The 17,967-nt window shown below is 42.7% G+C and overlaps 6 protein-coding genes across 6 annotated transcripts; 4 read left to right on the forward strand and 2 right to left on the reverse strand.

Annotated features, from left to right (window-relative positions):
• Positions 1-262: 262 nt before the first annotated feature.
• Positions 263-1,583, reverse strand: F5147DRAFT_651173 (uncharacterized protein; the record flags this gene model as incomplete). The annotated part of the gene is made up of 3 exons (XM_041433522.1): positions 263-1,000; positions 1,052-1,095; positions 1,256-1,583. 3 exons carry the CDS (start codon positions 1,581-1,583, stop codon positions 263-265), a joined length of 1,110 nt encoding a protein of 369 aa, XP_041294710.1.
• A 3,318-nt stretch (positions 1,584-4,901) lies between these two features.
• On the forward strand, positions 4,902-5,489 carry F5147DRAFT_651174 (uncharacterized protein; the record flags this gene model as incomplete). The annotated part of the gene is made up of 2 exons (XM_041433523.1): positions 4,902-5,054; positions 5,112-5,489. 2 exons carry the CDS (start codon positions 4,902-4,904, stop codon positions 5,487-5,489), a joined length of 531 nt encoding a protein of 176 aa, XP_041294711.1.
• A 2,292-nt stretch (positions 5,490-7,781) lies between these two features.
• Positions 7,782-7,997, reverse strand: F5147DRAFT_530838 (uncharacterized protein; the record flags this gene model as incomplete). Its single annotated transcript, XM_041430078.1, has 1 exon — positions 7,782-7,997. A coding segment is annotated over one exon (216 nt), but the record flags the coding sequence as incomplete, so codon positions are not given.
• A 2,930-nt stretch (positions 7,998-10,927) lies between these two features.
• On the forward strand, positions 10,928-11,107 carry F5147DRAFT_531997 (uncharacterized protein; the record flags this gene model as incomplete). Its single annotated transcript, XM_041430098.1, has 1 exon — positions 10,928-11,107. A coding segment is annotated over one exon (180 nt), but the record flags the coding sequence as incomplete, so codon positions are not given.
• Positions 11,108-13,248: 2,141 nt separating this feature from the next.
• Positions 13,249-13,914, forward strand: F5147DRAFT_651176 (uncharacterized protein; the record flags this gene model as incomplete). Its single annotated transcript, XM_041433524.1, has 3 exons — positions 13,249-13,433; positions 13,521-13,713; positions 13,777-13,914. The coding sequence occupies 3 exons, from the start codon at positions 13,249-13,251 to the stop codon at positions 13,912-13,914; spliced, it is 516 nt and encodes a 171-aa protein (XP_041294714.1).
• A 539-nt stretch (positions 13,915-14,453) lies between these two features.
• Positions 14,454-14,867, forward strand: F5147DRAFT_771645 (uncharacterized protein; the record flags this gene model as incomplete). Its single annotated transcript, XM_041441270.1, has 1 exon — positions 14,454-14,867. The coding sequence occupies one exon, from the start codon at positions 14,454-14,456 to the stop codon at positions 14,865-14,867; it is 414 nt and encodes a 137-aa protein (XP_041294715.1).
• Between the last annotated feature and the right edge of the window lie 3,100 nt (positions 14,868-17,967).

Consider the following 17,967-nt stretch of genomic DNA (forward strand, 5'->3'; position numbering starts at 1 on the left):
TAGCGACACAAATGTGGGAGGACTATGAGAGGTATATTCACGAGCACAATCTTGTAGAGGACACATATATGTCAGACGTTGATACTGACGGAGATGATGATTTCGAGCAGGAGCAGGAGGCAGATGAGGACATCTAATATTTGTACTGTATCCTTCATACAGTACAATAATTTGATTGAGATTGATTAAAAAAACAGTGCGAAAATGTGAGCGCATGGAAACACAGTAATTCAAAGTACAAAAAACAAGACTTGCGTTAGAGCTACAAATTGAGAGTTTTTTTCGTCTGCTCGATGATGCTTCGTAAAAAGGTCGTGCGTAAATCAAGTTCCATGATCTGGATGTATGTAGAGCAGATCACTGGACTCCTCATGAATGCATGCACAAGAATGAGCTTGTCCTCACCCGTCAAAGTCTCCTCCTCTTGTATTGCCTGCAACACATGTGATCTGTCATCTGCCAGCTGACTCTCATCCGTGGACCCAAACACCAAGTTAAGAGTGTCTGCGAGGCAGCTGATGGTGCCTTGGAGATTCATTACAGCAGCGGTGCTGGCGGCCTCCTTTGCGGCCCTCTTGCTGGAGCTCGCATGCGACCTGCCACTGCCCTGGGTTGAAAGCTTGAGTTTCTTGTCCGACATTGCGCTCGACACATGCGACACACTAGTGGAGGTGGTAGAAAGGAGAGCAGAGTGATCAAATAACATGTCCTGTATGGGAGCGCTTTCTGAACTGGATGCTGACGTGAGAGGAGGTCCCATGACTACTGGACTTGGAGTGATGGGCTCATGGGCAATGTCAACCCCACCCGGAGTGTTACTAGTAGAGGGACCTGCCACCAAGCCCATGTCAGCGGTGGTGGCGGTGGTGGCGGTGGCAGCAGCATCAGCTGATGGATTATATGCTGCTGCCCCATGCGCGGTGCTAACTCTTGACAGAAGTTGTTCCATCTTAGCGTAAAATCTCCATCCGTTTTTGAATTGCTTCATCCCTGCATTGGCCTGCACTGAAGGTGAGTATACTGTTTGGTGGCCCACCAAAAAATCACATACTGGGTTGGTAAGATAAGCAGACCAAGCATCTTCAGCGGCACACCCTTGAATGTTGGCACCAATCTCAGGATCCCAGTGAATCCCAGATTTGTTGCAGTATTTGTTTATCTGGTTGAATGCGGCCTTGAGCTAAATTTGAAAGATCAGTATGGGAGTGGCAAAAGGAAGGTTCAAGATGACATACCAACATTTACTTGTTTCTACAGTGTGCTCCAGTCTTCATAATGCCCTGTGTCCTAATGTTCTGGGCCTCAATAGCAGTGGCTGCTTTGTTAAAAGTGTCGATCTTGAAGGATGTCGCTGCCATCTTCGATCTGTTTGTGATAAGATAATTGAGGAGGGCAATGATCTCTGCATCGTTCCACTGGGCCTTCTCCTTTGATCCAGCGTTGAGATCAGCTAGATCTTCTTGAGTGACCTGCATGACATATATTTGTGCACACAGTATGATGGCAGATACAGTGATGAAGACCTGCTTTTGTTGCAGGAGATTGATAGTATTGTGATTACCACCAGGGACAAATGTAGTCATGGTCGGAAAGAAAGGTATTTGAAACTCCGCTGGCGGCTCCTTCTGTGCCGTAGCCACATATTCTCAGATTTTTCTCAAATCACGGTTGCCGAACAGGCTCTAAGTCCATGGTCTCCAACTTTTCTACTTCATGGGAGGTAACATGGTGAGTTCTTGGGAGGATTTAGTTTGTTGTCCTCTTCCTGTAATCTCAAACAAAGATTGTTCTGTGTTCTGGATGTACATTTAGGTTTTGTTTCAGCCTAGTAGGTCGTGTTTCCACCTATGAAAGTCTGTTTCAACTTTGTTGTCCTTAGAATTGTGTCTCACTTTCCGTTGAAAGAGAGTCTTATGTATATGTAAAGCTTAGTCTGAGAGCTGTTTGCTGATTATATAGTCAACCCCTGTAAGGTAGTATATAACCTAGAGTAAAATAATGATAACAAAAGTTATATAGTCAAACCCCTGTAAGGTAGTATATAACTTAGAGTAGATAATGATATCTTAGACGTTACCTCAAGGCACTATGTTGGCCTGCACTTTAATTCTTAGTGATCTCACACGGTTTGAGACAAGAGTCAAGTGGGAGGATTGTTATTTCATGGAGAAAATGGGGTCCTTTTATACCTTTTGGGAACCCCCTTACTAAGCATGATTTATCAGATGGATTGGTAAGAATGTGGCTTACAAACCAGGTGATGAATCAGCTTATTACTAAGTACATTACAAATACAGTGTAATCTTACAAAGAATTTACAAAGCATGACAGATCATGACAAAACATGATGAGTCATGTGAATGTTGTTACAAATCAGATTATTTCCCAGTCACATGATGTGCTGACAAACAAATCTGGTGGCTGAAAGAAGCCAAATAAAAACAAACAGTCAGAAATAAATAGAGAGATACAAAACTTTAACAAACAAATATGTGGCTGAAAGGAGCCAAATAAAAATAAACAATGAGAAATAAACAGAAGGTCACATGTTTATAAAAGTACAAGATAAAACAAGTCTGAAAAGTGAGAAATAAAATATAAGACAATGAATCAAAGGAAAAATAGAGAGGTAACTCAGTGACAGAGGACTAGACAGTCTCTCATACCTTCCTTATCACTCTCTATATAGATCTGACATGGTATGAATCACATACCATGCATGACAGCACGAGAACTTGCGCTGATGCGATGTGAGCGTGATACGATGTGCGGCCATATGGCCAAAGGTTTGATGAAGTATGAAAGCATGCAGCCAAGCCGAAGGATAAATGTGAAAAGCTGTGAATGTGAAAGCAATGCAGCATGGCAGTGAAATGGGAGGAGTGTTTGACAATAGATGCAGTGAGTGAAATGCGAATGTTAGTGCAGCTGTTAGAGACACATGTGTGATAGTATGCCGAAGGTTTAGATTTTCAGTCTAAGTGTTGCGTGAAAACAAATAATAATTTCAATGGGGGAATAGAATGATACATGAAAATCGTAAGTACTTGGTATATATGAGAGCGCTGTAAGACCTATGGTCTTTGCAGCCTCGTACAGGCCTTTTTGTGTTGTCCCTCTGGTTCTAATTGCAGTACGCACTACCATTGGTATAGTGCGCATGTCTTATATCGTCGGCTGACAGCCGCGGCTCTCGCGCGCGCTTCAGCTAACGTCAGCTTCCCTTCGGATCTGTCGCACGTCCTCCATCCATCCTATCCATATCCTCCGCTGGTTCATTGGTGCGTATATTACTTGATTCCCACTAGACTAACAACAATTCCCAAGCTATTCCATTTATATTTTCATTAAATGTGTCATGGACCCTACTTACATACATCTCACTACCTACTCGGCTCCGAATATCGCTTATGCGCACATACATATATTGGATACTTAGAATTTTCATGTACCTTCTCTCCCCCATCAGAATTTATCACCCGTTTGCACACAAAAGCTATAAGCTGTGACTAAAAGTCTAAAATCTTCGGTACTCTCTCACGTGTGCACTTCTATCGGCGGCAATTGTCTTGTGCTCATGTATCTATAATATCCAATGCTCTCGGCGCTCATCATTGCTTGGCTTCGCCCTAGCGCCTTCAGTACCTCTTCACAACTCACCTTCGACTAAACCGCGCACTTTCGCGTTTTGTCACATCGCGGCTGCTCCGCTTGCATCGCATCACGTCTTATTGGTGCTTCGTCTAAGTGTATATCACATCACATTTTCAGCGGCTCGCTTGCGCTTGCATTGCATCAGCTTCGGCTTTCAGCTCTCGTGTTTTCTTTTAGTCTCAGTCACTCTTATTAGTTTCAACATTTCCCCTCACACTTTTACTTAGAGGAATCATTCTCAGTAGCAATCCCCTCGGGCCGAATCTATACTTGCGTCCAGAGGTCTATTTGAGTTTTTACCCCACTTCCCCCTTTCTACCCATTTCACCCCTTCTCATCTAGCTATCATTCCTCGCACACAGCGCGCTGAAGCACTGTTCAGAGCCGAGTAGGTAGTGGTGATATGTAACAAGGGTCATAATGCAAGTAATGAGAATATAAACGATATAGTGTTGGAAATGTGATCAGTCTAATGCAAATCAAGTTAGATACGCACCAATGGACCAGCAGGAGGACATGGATAGGACGGAGGAAGGATGCACAACAGAGCCAAAGAAAAGCTGACGTGAGCTGATGTGTGCATGTGAGCCACAGCCATTGGCCGATAACAGAAAGGATGCGCGCCGTGTTAGCAATAGCACACGCAATGTGAGGACCTAAGGGACACTGCGAAAATAGCCTCTATGAGGCTACAAGGACTCCAAGTCCTACAACAGATACTTTTGAAATCTAGTAAAATTTTGGTTAGACCCTGGCTGGCAATATCAGATCTACACTCACAATAATTATATGTGCTTTTGGTGCTGTTGGGACAAAAATGGGTGCTACCCAGGAAAGTTTGAGTGGAATGGACAGTTATGTCACTAGACTACCAGAAATATTTTGGCAGAACCAACAGTTATGTCACATATGAAAGGTTTTGGAGAACATACTCCTAGTAAATGTAATTGCACCACTGGAAAGGTTTTGGTGAACATTGATACTCACCATACTAGGTATTTCAATTTAATGGATTGGCGTGGATCATGTTGTCGAACACATTACTATTCTACCAAAAAGCACTGGTGAATATCATGCTCGAGGTGCCTGTAAGTTAGACCAGTATGTCAAGCTATGAAGTAGGGTCAATGAATTATTCAGAGTCAGCTTGCAACTACAAATTTTGAAGAATGGGGCAAAACTCACCTTGAACTTCAGAACCCACCTCCTTCAAATCTCTTCAGCCTCTGAAGTCCTCCATCAATACAATGTCTCAGCCTGATACAATTATGAAGTGCATAGGAACTCAACCTAAGAATGCAACTCAGCATCCAGAACACATTTTGACTGAGGGTCATGGAAAGAGATGTACCACTGCTCAAAAGGCTGCTGACAATCAACATGAAAGAGAGGCAAAGGAAGTAAGTAAAAAAGCTATGTAGGAACACTATCAGTGTATTGCTACTTTGCAAGCACAGATGCAGGCTGACCAAGATGCTGCATGCACTGATGCACCTAAGTCTAAGTGTCCTCATGCACGCCCAGTGGGGAAAGCTGGAAATACCTTGAAGACTTCCAACTCAACTATAGATGGTGGACAGGCAGAGGTAAAAATCGTCACTGATAAGCTGGTTGACACCAAAGGCCAGGGTGTAGGTGAAAAGCTAACAGCTGGTGCTAATGTCAAACATCCTGCAAGTGATGAGGAGTTGGAGGTGCTAGTAGCAACCAAACCTAAGAAGAAAAGGGCCAACAAACAGGTGGTGAGAGATGCAATCAAAGCCTCTGGCACCATTATCAATGGATCAACCAAGGCACATGATAGGGATGTTGGCCAAAAGACATCTGATGTGTAAGTGTTTGTCTCATGAGCAAAACTATGAGCCTCCTCCAGCTAACTGAAACTGCTCTTTTTTTCTTCAATCTCTCTGGATATGAGATCAAATAAATCCACCATGTTTGATGATCTGGAGTTATGTATGAGTATTGTTTGCTTGCCTACCAACATTTGAAAACACCCACTATCCAGAAGTGCTGCATTTTCTGTTTTGGAAAATAGAGGGGAGCGTTGTAGAGATACAACAATTGCTGGGCACTACACGAAGTAAGTAGCCAGCAATATAAAAAGTTGTGGTCGTGCACAGCCTAGTCTGCTTATACTTGCAAGACAAGTGCGTTTGACCCGAGGGGCTTGCTGTTGGTATTAGAATAATCAGTTATATCAAAAGGAAGATAGTCCGAAGCGCGGGAAACAAAGTCCAAAGGTATAATTACGAGTCCGATGTCAAAAACGTCGGGTCCGATGTTTTCGGGTTTCGGGTTAGCGAGTTTGCCTCGGGTTGCATCAGGTTTGCCTCGGGTTTGCCTTGGGAATATAGCGAATGTCGGGGATAGCGAACGGCGGGTTACTGTCAGATGTTTCGGATAAAGAATGGATGATATTGCGGAATCCAACTAAGAACTATGAATATCGGATGACCTCCTCCTACTTGGAGGTAGAAAGGTAGAGTAAATAGGTAGGAGGTATGCGAAATCTATAGTGTCTATGTAGAAATTCGGAGTGCTATAGGCGAATGTAGTAGCACTGATTTTTGGGTCCGATGTCCTATGTAATAAGACATGATGTACTGCGGACATGTAATAACGCGTTCTACAATGTTAGTGACATGAAAATGAATAACTGCGCACCTAGTGGGGATAGATACGAGAGGACAAGACATAGGGAGGACAAATGTGTGGGAAAATATTGGGTCCGATGCGCAGGAAACATTGGGTCCATCGGATTAGCGTCGGGTTTAGCGGATAAACATCAGATTGAGCGGGTTAGCATCGGATTGAGTGGATGAGTGTCGGATAACATTGGAAAGTGATTCGTGTGCAATGGGCATTTGACATGCATAGGTAAATAGCTGAATACATGCTCAGCGCGAGCTTGAGTGCTACAGCGTGAACCTGCTTGGAGGGCCGCAACCAGACTGTAGTGATATCAGTAATATGCAAACAAAACAAAGACCATGATATATTATTAAGAGACTTAGTAACATAGAAAAGACAGTCAAAAAAGCCTCACTGATCTGAAAAAAAGCTTAAACCTGCCATTATGAAGAATGTTACTATCTGAAAAACACGTAAGTATGACCCACCTCCCTTTGGTGACTGGCACAGTGCAGTGCACCAAAGTGCATGCCATAAATCCAAATGCATCTCCAGGCCAGATAGGGATGTGACATTGTAAAGAGTTGATTCTATGTAGGTGCTACAAAAGTGTTACCTTCAGAACTCAATGTGTGAGTGTAATGATCATCCCAAAGAGACTGCCTATAGAACTACTCCTTGATATAAAATGCAAGGGATGTCTAGTTAAGATCGAAAGTGAGAGAGAGGAATGTTACCAAGAGTGCATTTGGTGTTCCAAAGATGAGTCCAAAGTACCGAAGTACTCATCCGATGAAGTCCGAAGGTGGTCCAACGTCAAGACACGAAGGTCTGAGGTTGTGCGAAGTGTCCGAAGAGCTTCCGATGAACAGTGAAGGTTCCAAGGTAGAAGTACGGTGTGTATGTCAAAGTATAAGACTTGCAAAGTACAACTAAGCAAAGTCTATTGGGAAAATTAAGAGATAGCAAGATGCGAAATGGCAGCAGTCAGGCCAAACAATTGTTCCGAATGAACAAGAAAGATCGATTGCGCAAAAGTACGACTATCTGAAGTGACTCTACTAACTATGACTCGTAGCAGGGAAAGTGAAGTGCCGTCCAAGTAACTAACGAGGCAGATTATATCCTACAGTGTGAAATTCCGGAAACTACATAGGTGAGAATACTAGCGAGATAAGCTATCCGAAATGTAATAAGACTTGAGGTGAGTCACTACAAGATATGCATGTAATAGCGCATGAGGTGTGCAGCTATACATATTAACCAATGGTTTTGATGGGCCAACAATGTATGTGCCCCTAAGACATAATCAATAACAGATGAACAAGTGAAAAATGCACCAGCGAAGTCAAATGGACACAGATGGGACATGGTACAAAGGATCGGAAGTGTATACAGGCCTCAGAAGGGGACAGATGACCTCCGGATGACTCAGATGAATGCATGGAACTCTCAGAAGGTAAGAGGAGTGTCGAGGAGTATAATGTGAGATACCTATGAGTTTGGCAGGATACGAGCCCAATGCCGACCCGAGTGCTACAGTGCTCCAGACCTTTCTGAGGAAGAACCAGTTCACCTCCCTCCCAATCTCCCAGTGTGAGTAGCCAGGTGATAGAATCCAAGTCATTATTCCAGTCCACATGATAAATTTCACTCATCCCCTCCTTGATAGCAAACATGAAGAAGGCACCAAAAAAATCTAGCACTGGCCTGGCCAGGAATTCATCCTTGAGGATTTGGTACTTGATCAGTCTGTAGGCCTTGCAAAATACATGTAAGTTTTTGCTGCAGTAGGTCATGACTTCCACTGCTCACCTGTGTTAGCATTCCAACTGTTTTGGAGTGTATCACCAAAGTAGAGCTACTACCTTTGGAGCCAGATAACGCTGTATAGTAAATATAATGTCATCAATGACCTTCAGTCCTGCTGGCTTCTGCAGCCTAGTCTCTTGGATTATAACAGAATGTGATTGTTGGACTTGCCAGACACCAAAATGGTATACTGGTGTGGATGAGTGGTTGGCCTCGCTATGGCTAGTGTAATATTGGACCTACTTGACATCAAGCAACTTGATGACATCTTATACCTTGATGATAGCTTTTTGGCCTCATTTTGTTATTACATGGCAGAATCTTGCAGCCATAAAGGGAGGATGGAGAGGCTGAGGTCAATGTAAAGGTTTCTTGCGCTTAACCTTGGGAGGCATGATGCAGAATGATTCCTCAAGATCAAAGACAGGAAGCTGGTAGAGTGAAACACCATTTGGGTACTCTGTTTTCATAACTTTTTGAATATTCTTCTTATTCTTGGCTGCATGCACCAAGGCACATGGATATGCTCATAATTTTACAATACCTACATTAACTGTGTAAGGCTTGCCTAAGAAGGTGTCAAATGATATCCATTTCTCTGCTCATCTAGCCACCAAAGTGTTTTGGCCTGTAACCCAGTGTGAATGTATATCATCACTTTTTGCCACACTTTCTCTTGACTGGGATGCCCTTTGCATATCTTGAATTCTCTCCCATATTGGAGGCCCTGCTGTTTCTTTCTTTTAGCTACCATGATACTGGTATGAAGTCAGGCTGAACTAGTTATTCCATTATGAATTGTTATGTAACTATATGTTCATCATATTTCCCCATCTCTCATCTACATCTACTGAACTTGACAAAATTTTAGTTTTATATCTCCCATAAGCTGGAAGACTTGTGTCATGTTTTCAATGATGCACACTTCAAGATGCTTACTCAAAAATCTGGCAGCCTATTTGAGTGAGCTCATCTTACCTCAATTGCATCAAGATACCAACAGAGTTGGCTTAAATCCAATGGAACAGTTTGACATTGTAGCTATTGGAATATCTAACTCAGAAACACATCTCTTGGATGACATGTATGAACATATTTTGACAGACATTATTTCCAAGACAGAGCATAGGGAAGCGATCCAATATTTTGCTCTGTGATGGGGCAAATACTTGCATCATTAGAACTGGTTCCAATTACTCCCTTGACCGTAATGTGACAGCACTTTTCAAGTACTGATGGCTGTTACAAAGTGGACTGAGTCATTGAGCTATTGAGCTCACTGTTGACCAGCAATATGGATCTCCATACTCTGTTAATAGACAGACTGGTAAATCTGGGTTTGAATTTGGATAGTGTGTGTTACGACTGGGGTATGTCGAGCTGTCTTAGTCCGAGTGGACTGAGATTCGGCGAGACAGACGTGGTTCTTCTCTCGAATGAGAGGTCAAAGGTTTCTGGCTAAGGCAAGTATCGGCGACTTCCTTAGAATAGTGGTTCTTAGATAGCAAGGTTGGAGACCTTGCTAAAAGGACTTGTTCCAGGTAAAACCCAGTAGATTAAAGTGAGGAAATACATGTGGTACGCTATGTAACTATATAGCGTGAGTTCAAGCGGAGATCGTAAGTGCGTATCAAGATAGAAGGCGGACAGCCCGCTTGGTAAGTGATAACAGATAACAGATAAGAGATAGTAACCATGGTGCGGACAGCCCGCTTTGATAAGAGATAGTGGTCTAGACGTAGTGATGGTTACTGGTACGGAAGGTTAGTTTGGCGATGATATGAGTGAGGGTCTGGAAGGTGATTGGTCGTTCGTTAAGGGCAGTATGCATGTACCATTGTCCAGTATCGAAAGAGAAGCGAAGAGAATGAATATACCGTAACAGTGTGGGCTTTGAAGCTGTAATGTTGTAGCACTTGAGCTCGTGCTAGGCTTGTATTCTGCTATTTTCCAATGCATGTCAAACACCCGTTGTACATGAATCACTTCCTAATGTTATCTGACACTTACCTACTCAATCTAATGTTTATCCACTACTTGTCTCGCAAGTATAGCAGACTAGGCTGTGCAAGACCACAACTTTTATATTTGGCTGAGTGCTTACTGCATGTTGTGCTTAGCTATAGTTATTTATCTACAATGTGACCCATAGCCAATCTGAAAACTACAATTTCATTGAGAATATTGAAATTAATGTTTGAATATTGACATGAGGCAAACACAGTCATATTGTTAATCTATGTATTTACTCTATGACTCCAATGGAAGTGAACTCAATCATCTAAGCTGTGTGGGAAGCATCACTGGAAGGACTAGATTCATTTGCTCGCTCGCTGATACAAGAACAGCTCCCTACTGACTACATCAAAACCCTCAGTAGCAAAGATAAGACGGATGTGTTACATGCTTGCCTGCTTGTGTACATCCTTACAGCTACAACCATTTTTCCCTGACAATTTCAGCTGAAAGCCATTCTCGCAACATTGAACAGCTGTGACAACATAATTACAGCTGGTACAGGCTGCAGAAAGACCTTGTATCTCATAATTCCTAATCTACTTTATCCAAACACTATCAGTATGACAATTTCACCTTTGAAATATCTCCAGATCATACAGGTGAGATTCAGATTAATGTTGACTCATTATGTGCGATAATGAGCCTACAGCAGGTCAATGAATGCATGAAATATAGTATATCTACCATATCAATTAATGAAAACACCCCGAATGACATGTCACTTTTGCAGGTAAAGTTGACTCACATACTGTTACTAGTTTCTATGTATGGAGGACACTTGAACTCATTTACTATCAATATACAGTCAATTTGTACTAGGAAGGATGAGCATTTGATTGTTTCACCAGAACAATTGTCAATATTCAGAGGTCATCTACCACATCTTGCACAGTTCATTCACCAAGATGGAGCATTCTTCAAAAGAATCAAATGTGTTCATATTGACAAGCCACATAAAATCTATACAGCAGGGCTTGCACATCATGGCAAGAGGTATTTCAATTATCATATAGCAAGCTGGGGCAGTTTCATGTGTTACTGAGCAAGGACACAACATTCCAAGCTCTATCTGCAACACTTCCATCTTACATTCTCTCTGCTGTCAAATGTGAATTTTTGATTTGATCTGACCAAGATGTTAGTAGTTTCAGGAGCCTTTCCCTTACCTTGGTCATAGGCTATAAGGATGATGACATGCAATTCCATAGTTCTCTGGATCATGTCTATAAAGTCCTTCATTATTTTTTCTGGTTACAAGTATGGTATCTGTTGATGTATTATTGAGTTATGTAGCATGTATGCTAATAGAATGTTAGGAAAAAAATACCTGTCCTTGGTATCTGCAGGAGGTCCTTCTTGATTATATTTTTCTGCAACTTGTTCAAGTTTCTTCTTCACCTTAGGGGACATGGCCTAGTGCCACATGTAGGCCAATCTTGTTCTCTGACTCATAGACTTTGGGTTGGAGGTATCTCTGTGCTGCTTGTTATATTCTGCAAATTCATTCTTAAATAATTTTTGGACGACATCAAAACCAAAGAATTCTGTCTTGTACTTCCTAGCATGCTCAGGCTTATCATCTTCCCTCTGTCTCACCATCTCTACAGTCACAGTATCTAGAGCAGATCTGTCCTTAGTTTCTCCCTCAATGATCTCTTCCTCTGCCTTGTAATCCTCATCATCTTTTAAGAAGTCCAAATAATAGGCACAAATAGCCTGTATTGATTAGATTAGTATAGAACACAATTATAAAAGCTCACCTTCAACAGATAGTTGCAATAGAATCATACACTAATTTACTCAATATATATCCTCTTTAATTTTCACTCAGAGTCAATAGATCTTGTATAGTAAAGATTAATATATATTTCAACTGCATTTTCAGTAATTACAACAACATATAGTAGGTCAAGAATAGTAGACACTATCAGTAGTGTAGTATTTGATCATGTGTTTGTGAAGTTTGTAAGACCTGTGGTGTCTTATGGCACCTTATGAACCCTTGTGACACCTGTGATGAAATTGGTAGTTTGTTAATGAAAGAAGGGTGGGATTATGGAGAGTGGCTTAAATTATAGTGCAGAGTATGCATGAGCAAATGGTTCTCAATGTTGGATGATGACAAAGACAAAAGACTAGTATCTTGAAGTCTGTGCTAGCACCAATGTTTAGGAGACTGGTGACAGGTATACATCAGACATGATAAATGTGTGCATAGACCAATGGACTCACATGGTGTATGACCTTGCATTTATAATCTTGATCATCATTATTTTATTTGGAGCTTCCATGACCTCAGTCTCACTACTTGCCATATGAAGTCAATACAAAGCATCTAACCATTATACATACACTAGTGGCATAGCTTGAAAACAATCTTTATAGTACTCCTTTCTCCCCTAAATACCCCTACAGACACTATGAAACCAAAAGCAATTCCACTCTCCTGGCTATCCACAAGACACATTCCATCAAACTAGTACCCCTAGGTTTACCATTGGTACCTAGTACTAGGCAAGATATATCATCCAAGTCCATCAAACCATCTCTGCTTGGGGAAAAAGACAAATTAGAGAACAAACCAGTTGTATATGCTTCTACTACTGCAGATTTGGAGGCCAGCCCATTACATAATGCCTGCTAGCAGTCCTTTATTTCTGGCTGCACTACCTTGAGTATGTTCACTGAGAAATTTTAATCAACAAATATTCTAATCAGATTGAAGATGTATGTAAAGTATTGAATTACTTGTCCAAACCAACTTTACACGAGTTCCACATGGTGTGTGCTCTTGAGCCTTGAGCTATCAAAACATTATATTCATATGCTTATAAAATATTACAGGGATATCATGGTATTGGAGTGAGAGAATTCAGATTAATAGAAGGCATTGTGGGAGAAATAGCCCAAGTATTGATAAAGCCCAGGCAAGTTCAAAATTTGCATCTAACTGTTTCAGGTATGGCTAAACTTATATATAAGCTGGCTTACTATTACAAGTCATACATCCTCATCATTAACATTCCCACAGTTTTTCATGACTTGACCTTTGACATCCTGAGAGTCTTCATCAATTATTTAATTGATGGTCTTCCCTATGATCCTAATATCATCACTCCAATGATTTACATGGGTTGGCTGCTGAAGATCCTGGGGGCATTTATTATGTCAGACATAAGCATATCACTCGTCCCTGTAGAGAAATGTCCAGATGAAGTTCTGATCCCTTTCTTCAGGAAGTGCACATTCTCCAAGACTAATGCACGTGTTTTTCAAAAGGCAGAAAACATGGTTTTGGTACATCTGGAGGTGAAGTGAGTGACTGTGATGCTAGTTCATGAAGCAACAGAATATGCCCCTCCTGATCAGAAATCCACCATCTCAAATGTCCTCTTTGGCAGCACTGATAGTAACCTCAAACCCCTCACCCTTGGTGAATTCCTCAATCAATGCAATACCCCATGTTCATTCGGCAAACCCATCATGATTGGAGGCCACACTTGGTGTCATCTCTCATCTATGGAATTTTTTATTTGGGTGAAGAGAGATGATGAACCACCAATTAATGTCTGTTCCAAAGATCCTGTAGACATGGTGTATGGGATAAGTGTTTCTGTCAATTTTATGCTTTTAATTCAATGTATAAACTTAATGCAGACCTTGGTGCCTGAGATAGACATAGATGCAGTTACGGAAATGCTCTCACAAGGACTGACCAATATCAGAAATTCCTTTGTTGCTTTCCAGAAGAAGCTTGAGCCTAGCCTCAATTGCACTGCCCTTACAGAAACCTAAGTCAGGTCCCATGCTAACTGGGTTTTGGCATCGAAACAGATCATGACTGCATTAGATGTCACTGCCCGCATACAATATCTCACCTGGTATGATGCATGCTTTGACATGGAGAGTGACCACTCTGGCTTAGTATGACACTGTAAACTGGATGCTTACCTATGACGCACATATGACACACTTCGATGATGCAGCCAACATACCTTATGATGTATCCCCTTTGTTGATTGGACCCCGCATATACATCTGAGTAGTATATATACAGCCATGTATACAGTTAGACATCATCTGATCTGTACCCCTCGAATCATATATGCTCACCCATGTACTTGCTGTCTGAACTGTCTCCTAGTGTTGGTCATCAATAGTGACATCCTTACACTTTTTTTTTATGTTCACTGAGCGTAACCTAAACTGATATGACCATCTATTGCCACTGTAACACCAATACCAACTATTGGGTGTAGACTGCTGGTCAGCCCATCATTTTAGATGACAAGCTGCCTTTCCACTGCTCACGACCTACTGTGCCCTTAGCCATTATGACACGGGGTCACAGCAAGCAATTGTCAACACCCATTGAGATGACTATGGAAACAGGACCAACAGTGCCAACCTCTGTAGCTTCCTCGTTAACGTCCATTAATTCTGCAACAACCCCTATACCTTGCCTGTCTAACTCCATTAATACTAGACGTCCCCAACCTCATATACGCACAAACAGTAACTCCGACTCAGACAGCAACATCGAGGCACCTGCTATGTCAGCAACCGTGAAGTTCACGCATGTCGAATCAGCTTCAGTGAGCAAACCACCGGTCCTCACCGCAGGAGAACTCACACCTGAAGTCTTACGCTCATGGGAGATGGGTTGTACCCAATTCTTCCTATACAAGGAGGTGAAAGACATTGAAATAGTGAAGAGAGTTGCATGGGGTATGCAGGAACCGGTGTAGGGATTCATTTCTGGCTAGGCTTGTAGAGACTGTTTTACCTTACCTTATGTTGGCACTTTGTAGCTTACATAAGAAAGTTACCTTTTCACCAGTTCTACTATGAGTCTGAGTATTCAGCAAGTTTCTATCATATTTCCTCTTCTCTGAGCCTTGAGCCTGGTCCAGAAACCATTTAGGGTCGAATAGCAGCTAGGTTCTGCAAGACCCAACATTGTTCAGACTAGTGCTGCCGCGGTCCGGTCCAGAACCACGGTTCGAACCGGACTTTTGGTCCGGTTCTCTGTGGTTCGGTCCATGGTTCCCTCACCAGCCAGAACCGGACCGGAAAACGGTTTTGGGTTCTGGACCTTCACTAATGGTCCGGTTCTGGTTCGACTTTCCCGAACCTTCCCGAACCGTTCCTTGACTTCGAATTCCCTCAACTTCGACTTCAATAACGACGACGTCGGTGTCCATGTCGACATCAAAGCATCGTCTTCGAGATTTGCATTATTTGTTAATCGGGCTACTGTTAGCCTTTTTGAAGGTAAGTACTAATCAATCTACTCTCAAGAACTCTTACTGACTGACATATGTTCACCTATATCACAGATATCTACATGTTCTAGTCTATATGCTTCCTGGATAAGCATGATCCTCCACCGGTTGTCATCTCTAACAGATCTCCTTGGATATTGTTGCTCTGTGGTGTTAGGGTCTCCTCCACACATAAAACGAGGTGCTAACAAAAAACTTGTGAGTTATTTGCCTCATGATGTCTGAAGACTGCTGCGCTCTGAACGCTGACGGCACCCTTAAGGATGCTTCTGAAATTACCTTCTTTAACGATCCTGACGATGAAGTACCATTGCCCCAACCATCCTCTTCCACTACATCCGCAAAGGACGCCTTCTCCATTCTGCTCAAGGCTGGACGCACCCCAGCAACAGTTGCAGCTGGATCTAGGCGCTCTGGCCGGCCCTCAAAACCGTCAGCTCGTATTCGCGATGTGGACAATGCCTGCGGTCTGTCTTCGTCAACTAACCCAAGGAAACGTGCTTTATCCAGCGCTACGGATCATCCACCACGCAAGAAAACTGCCATGCGAATCTTATCTCCTCTTGACTCCGAAGATGAAGAAATACCCTCTACACCTGATCTGGGAGAGTCGTCTGCTGACGAGCTGATCCCCCAACCAGAGGTCGACGATGAAGTTGATGAATCTAAATCCGAGAACGGGTGCACCACTACTGTATGTACTCGTTTATTGTTTTCCTTGAGTCTCAACTAAGACCTGTATTTAGCTTTCAAAAAGCGAACGCACAGCGGACGTTAGGACTATATTTACCCGTTTACCTGATGGGTGGGTGTGTACACTATGCAAGTAAGTGGTCCATATTGTTTTTGATATGTCGTTTAATAACTTTCAAACAAGGGCCGCTGGTGAACCAGTGCAGAAGCACACATTTCGTGGAGGTACTTCGACACTTTGCACCCATATTGTCCGTTACAAGAAGTCGCATTTTCAAGTCTACAAGGAGCGTTGTGACGCCGCAGGCATCACAATGCACTCTCGTGCAATCCCACCTGGAGAAGACGACATCATGACACAATCACAATCAACTCTCGATGGCAAGCTTGTTTGCAAACCACCTGCGTTCACCAAGGAAGGCTTGCTTGAATATATCATGGAACTTATCGTGACAGAAGACGAGGTACGTTGTTTTTATATATATATTGTATCAATTTATTCACATCACACCAGGCAATACAATTAATTGACAAGCCAGCATTTCGGCGTTTATTACAGTATGCGCGTCCCACCCTAACTGAAAAGGACATTCCGCATCGCACCAAGTTAACGGAAACAATCAAGTCTTGAGCAATGACTGTGGTCGAAAATATCAAGGAGCGTCTAGCGGTGAGTCTTGACCTACTTATATTATGGCATCAGTCTTACAATATTTCATTAGCATATTGACAGTGCGGTGTCCATGACTTTCGATTCATGGACATCGATAATCGGCGAACCATTTTTTTCGGTTACTGGACATTATATTTGGAGCCCTGCTGGCAAACCGCTGCAGTGGGAGCTGAGAAATGAGCAACTTGATTTCATGCGGATTGAAGGCAACCATAGCGGCCACAACATCAGCAATATACTCGTTACGACGATAGATAGGTATGATATTCGCAATAAGGTATGTTTCCCAGAGTCTGGCTTCAGCTGTGGATTGACTTCGCTTGCATAGGTTGGATGGCTGACGTCGGACAATGCCTCAAATAATGATACCGCTATGAGTGAAGTAGCAAAGGCCATAGATGCAGATGGTACCCACTGGCTTCCAGGTCCCCGTCGCATCCGCTGTCAAGAGCATATTTTGAATCTTGCAGCGCGACATTTTGTTGACGGAGTCGCACCCACCCCACAGGCAACCTTACTATGCAAGATCCGTCACGCTATCGATTATGACGAGGATACTGACATCACCAGCTTAACTGAACAACTTGCAGCATTGGAACACGACCCTGAAGCTATTGTTGAGGATGGTTTTGATGTCGGCGATGCTGTTGGAAAAGCATTGGCACTCATTGAACAGGTAAAGTCCTCTCTTTTTGTCTTCGAGTTCTCATTGACACAACCAATAACTAGATCCGTAAATCACCGCAAGCTCAAGCATTTTTCAAGAAATCATGCGAGGAAGAAGGTGTTGCCGTTCGTGAGATTCTGACATGGGTGAGAACACGCTGGGCTTCCTTGTTCAAGTGCCTCGAGCGCTTCTTGTCTCTTCGCCTGGTAGGTGAGATGTACAACTGCCGGTTTAGTATCTAACATCTTTCAGGCTGTCAACCGCTTCACTCTACTTGCCGATGAGAGCCATGAGGTCCCAAAGTTGCGCAACAAGTCATATAGTGACTTCAAGCTTGATCGAGCCGACTGGAGGAAGATACGGCTAGTGCATGACGTCCTCAAGGTACTTATTTGTATATCTGTTTTTATTTTATTTACTGATTGTTATAGGAACCTGCAACTGCACAGCAATCATTCTCGTCGGTCGCGTACCCAACAGCCTGGCAGAATATACCTACACTAGAGTGTCTCGCTAGCGCATGGGAGACG

This window comes from Suillus discolor (assembly GCF_016758755.1).
Source record: "Suillus discolor strain FC423 chromosome Unknown F5147scaffold_17, whole genome shotgun sequence".
Taxonomy (NCBI): domain Eukaryota; kingdom Fungi; phylum Basidiomycota; class Agaricomycetes; order Boletales; family Suillaceae; genus Suillus; species Suillus discolor.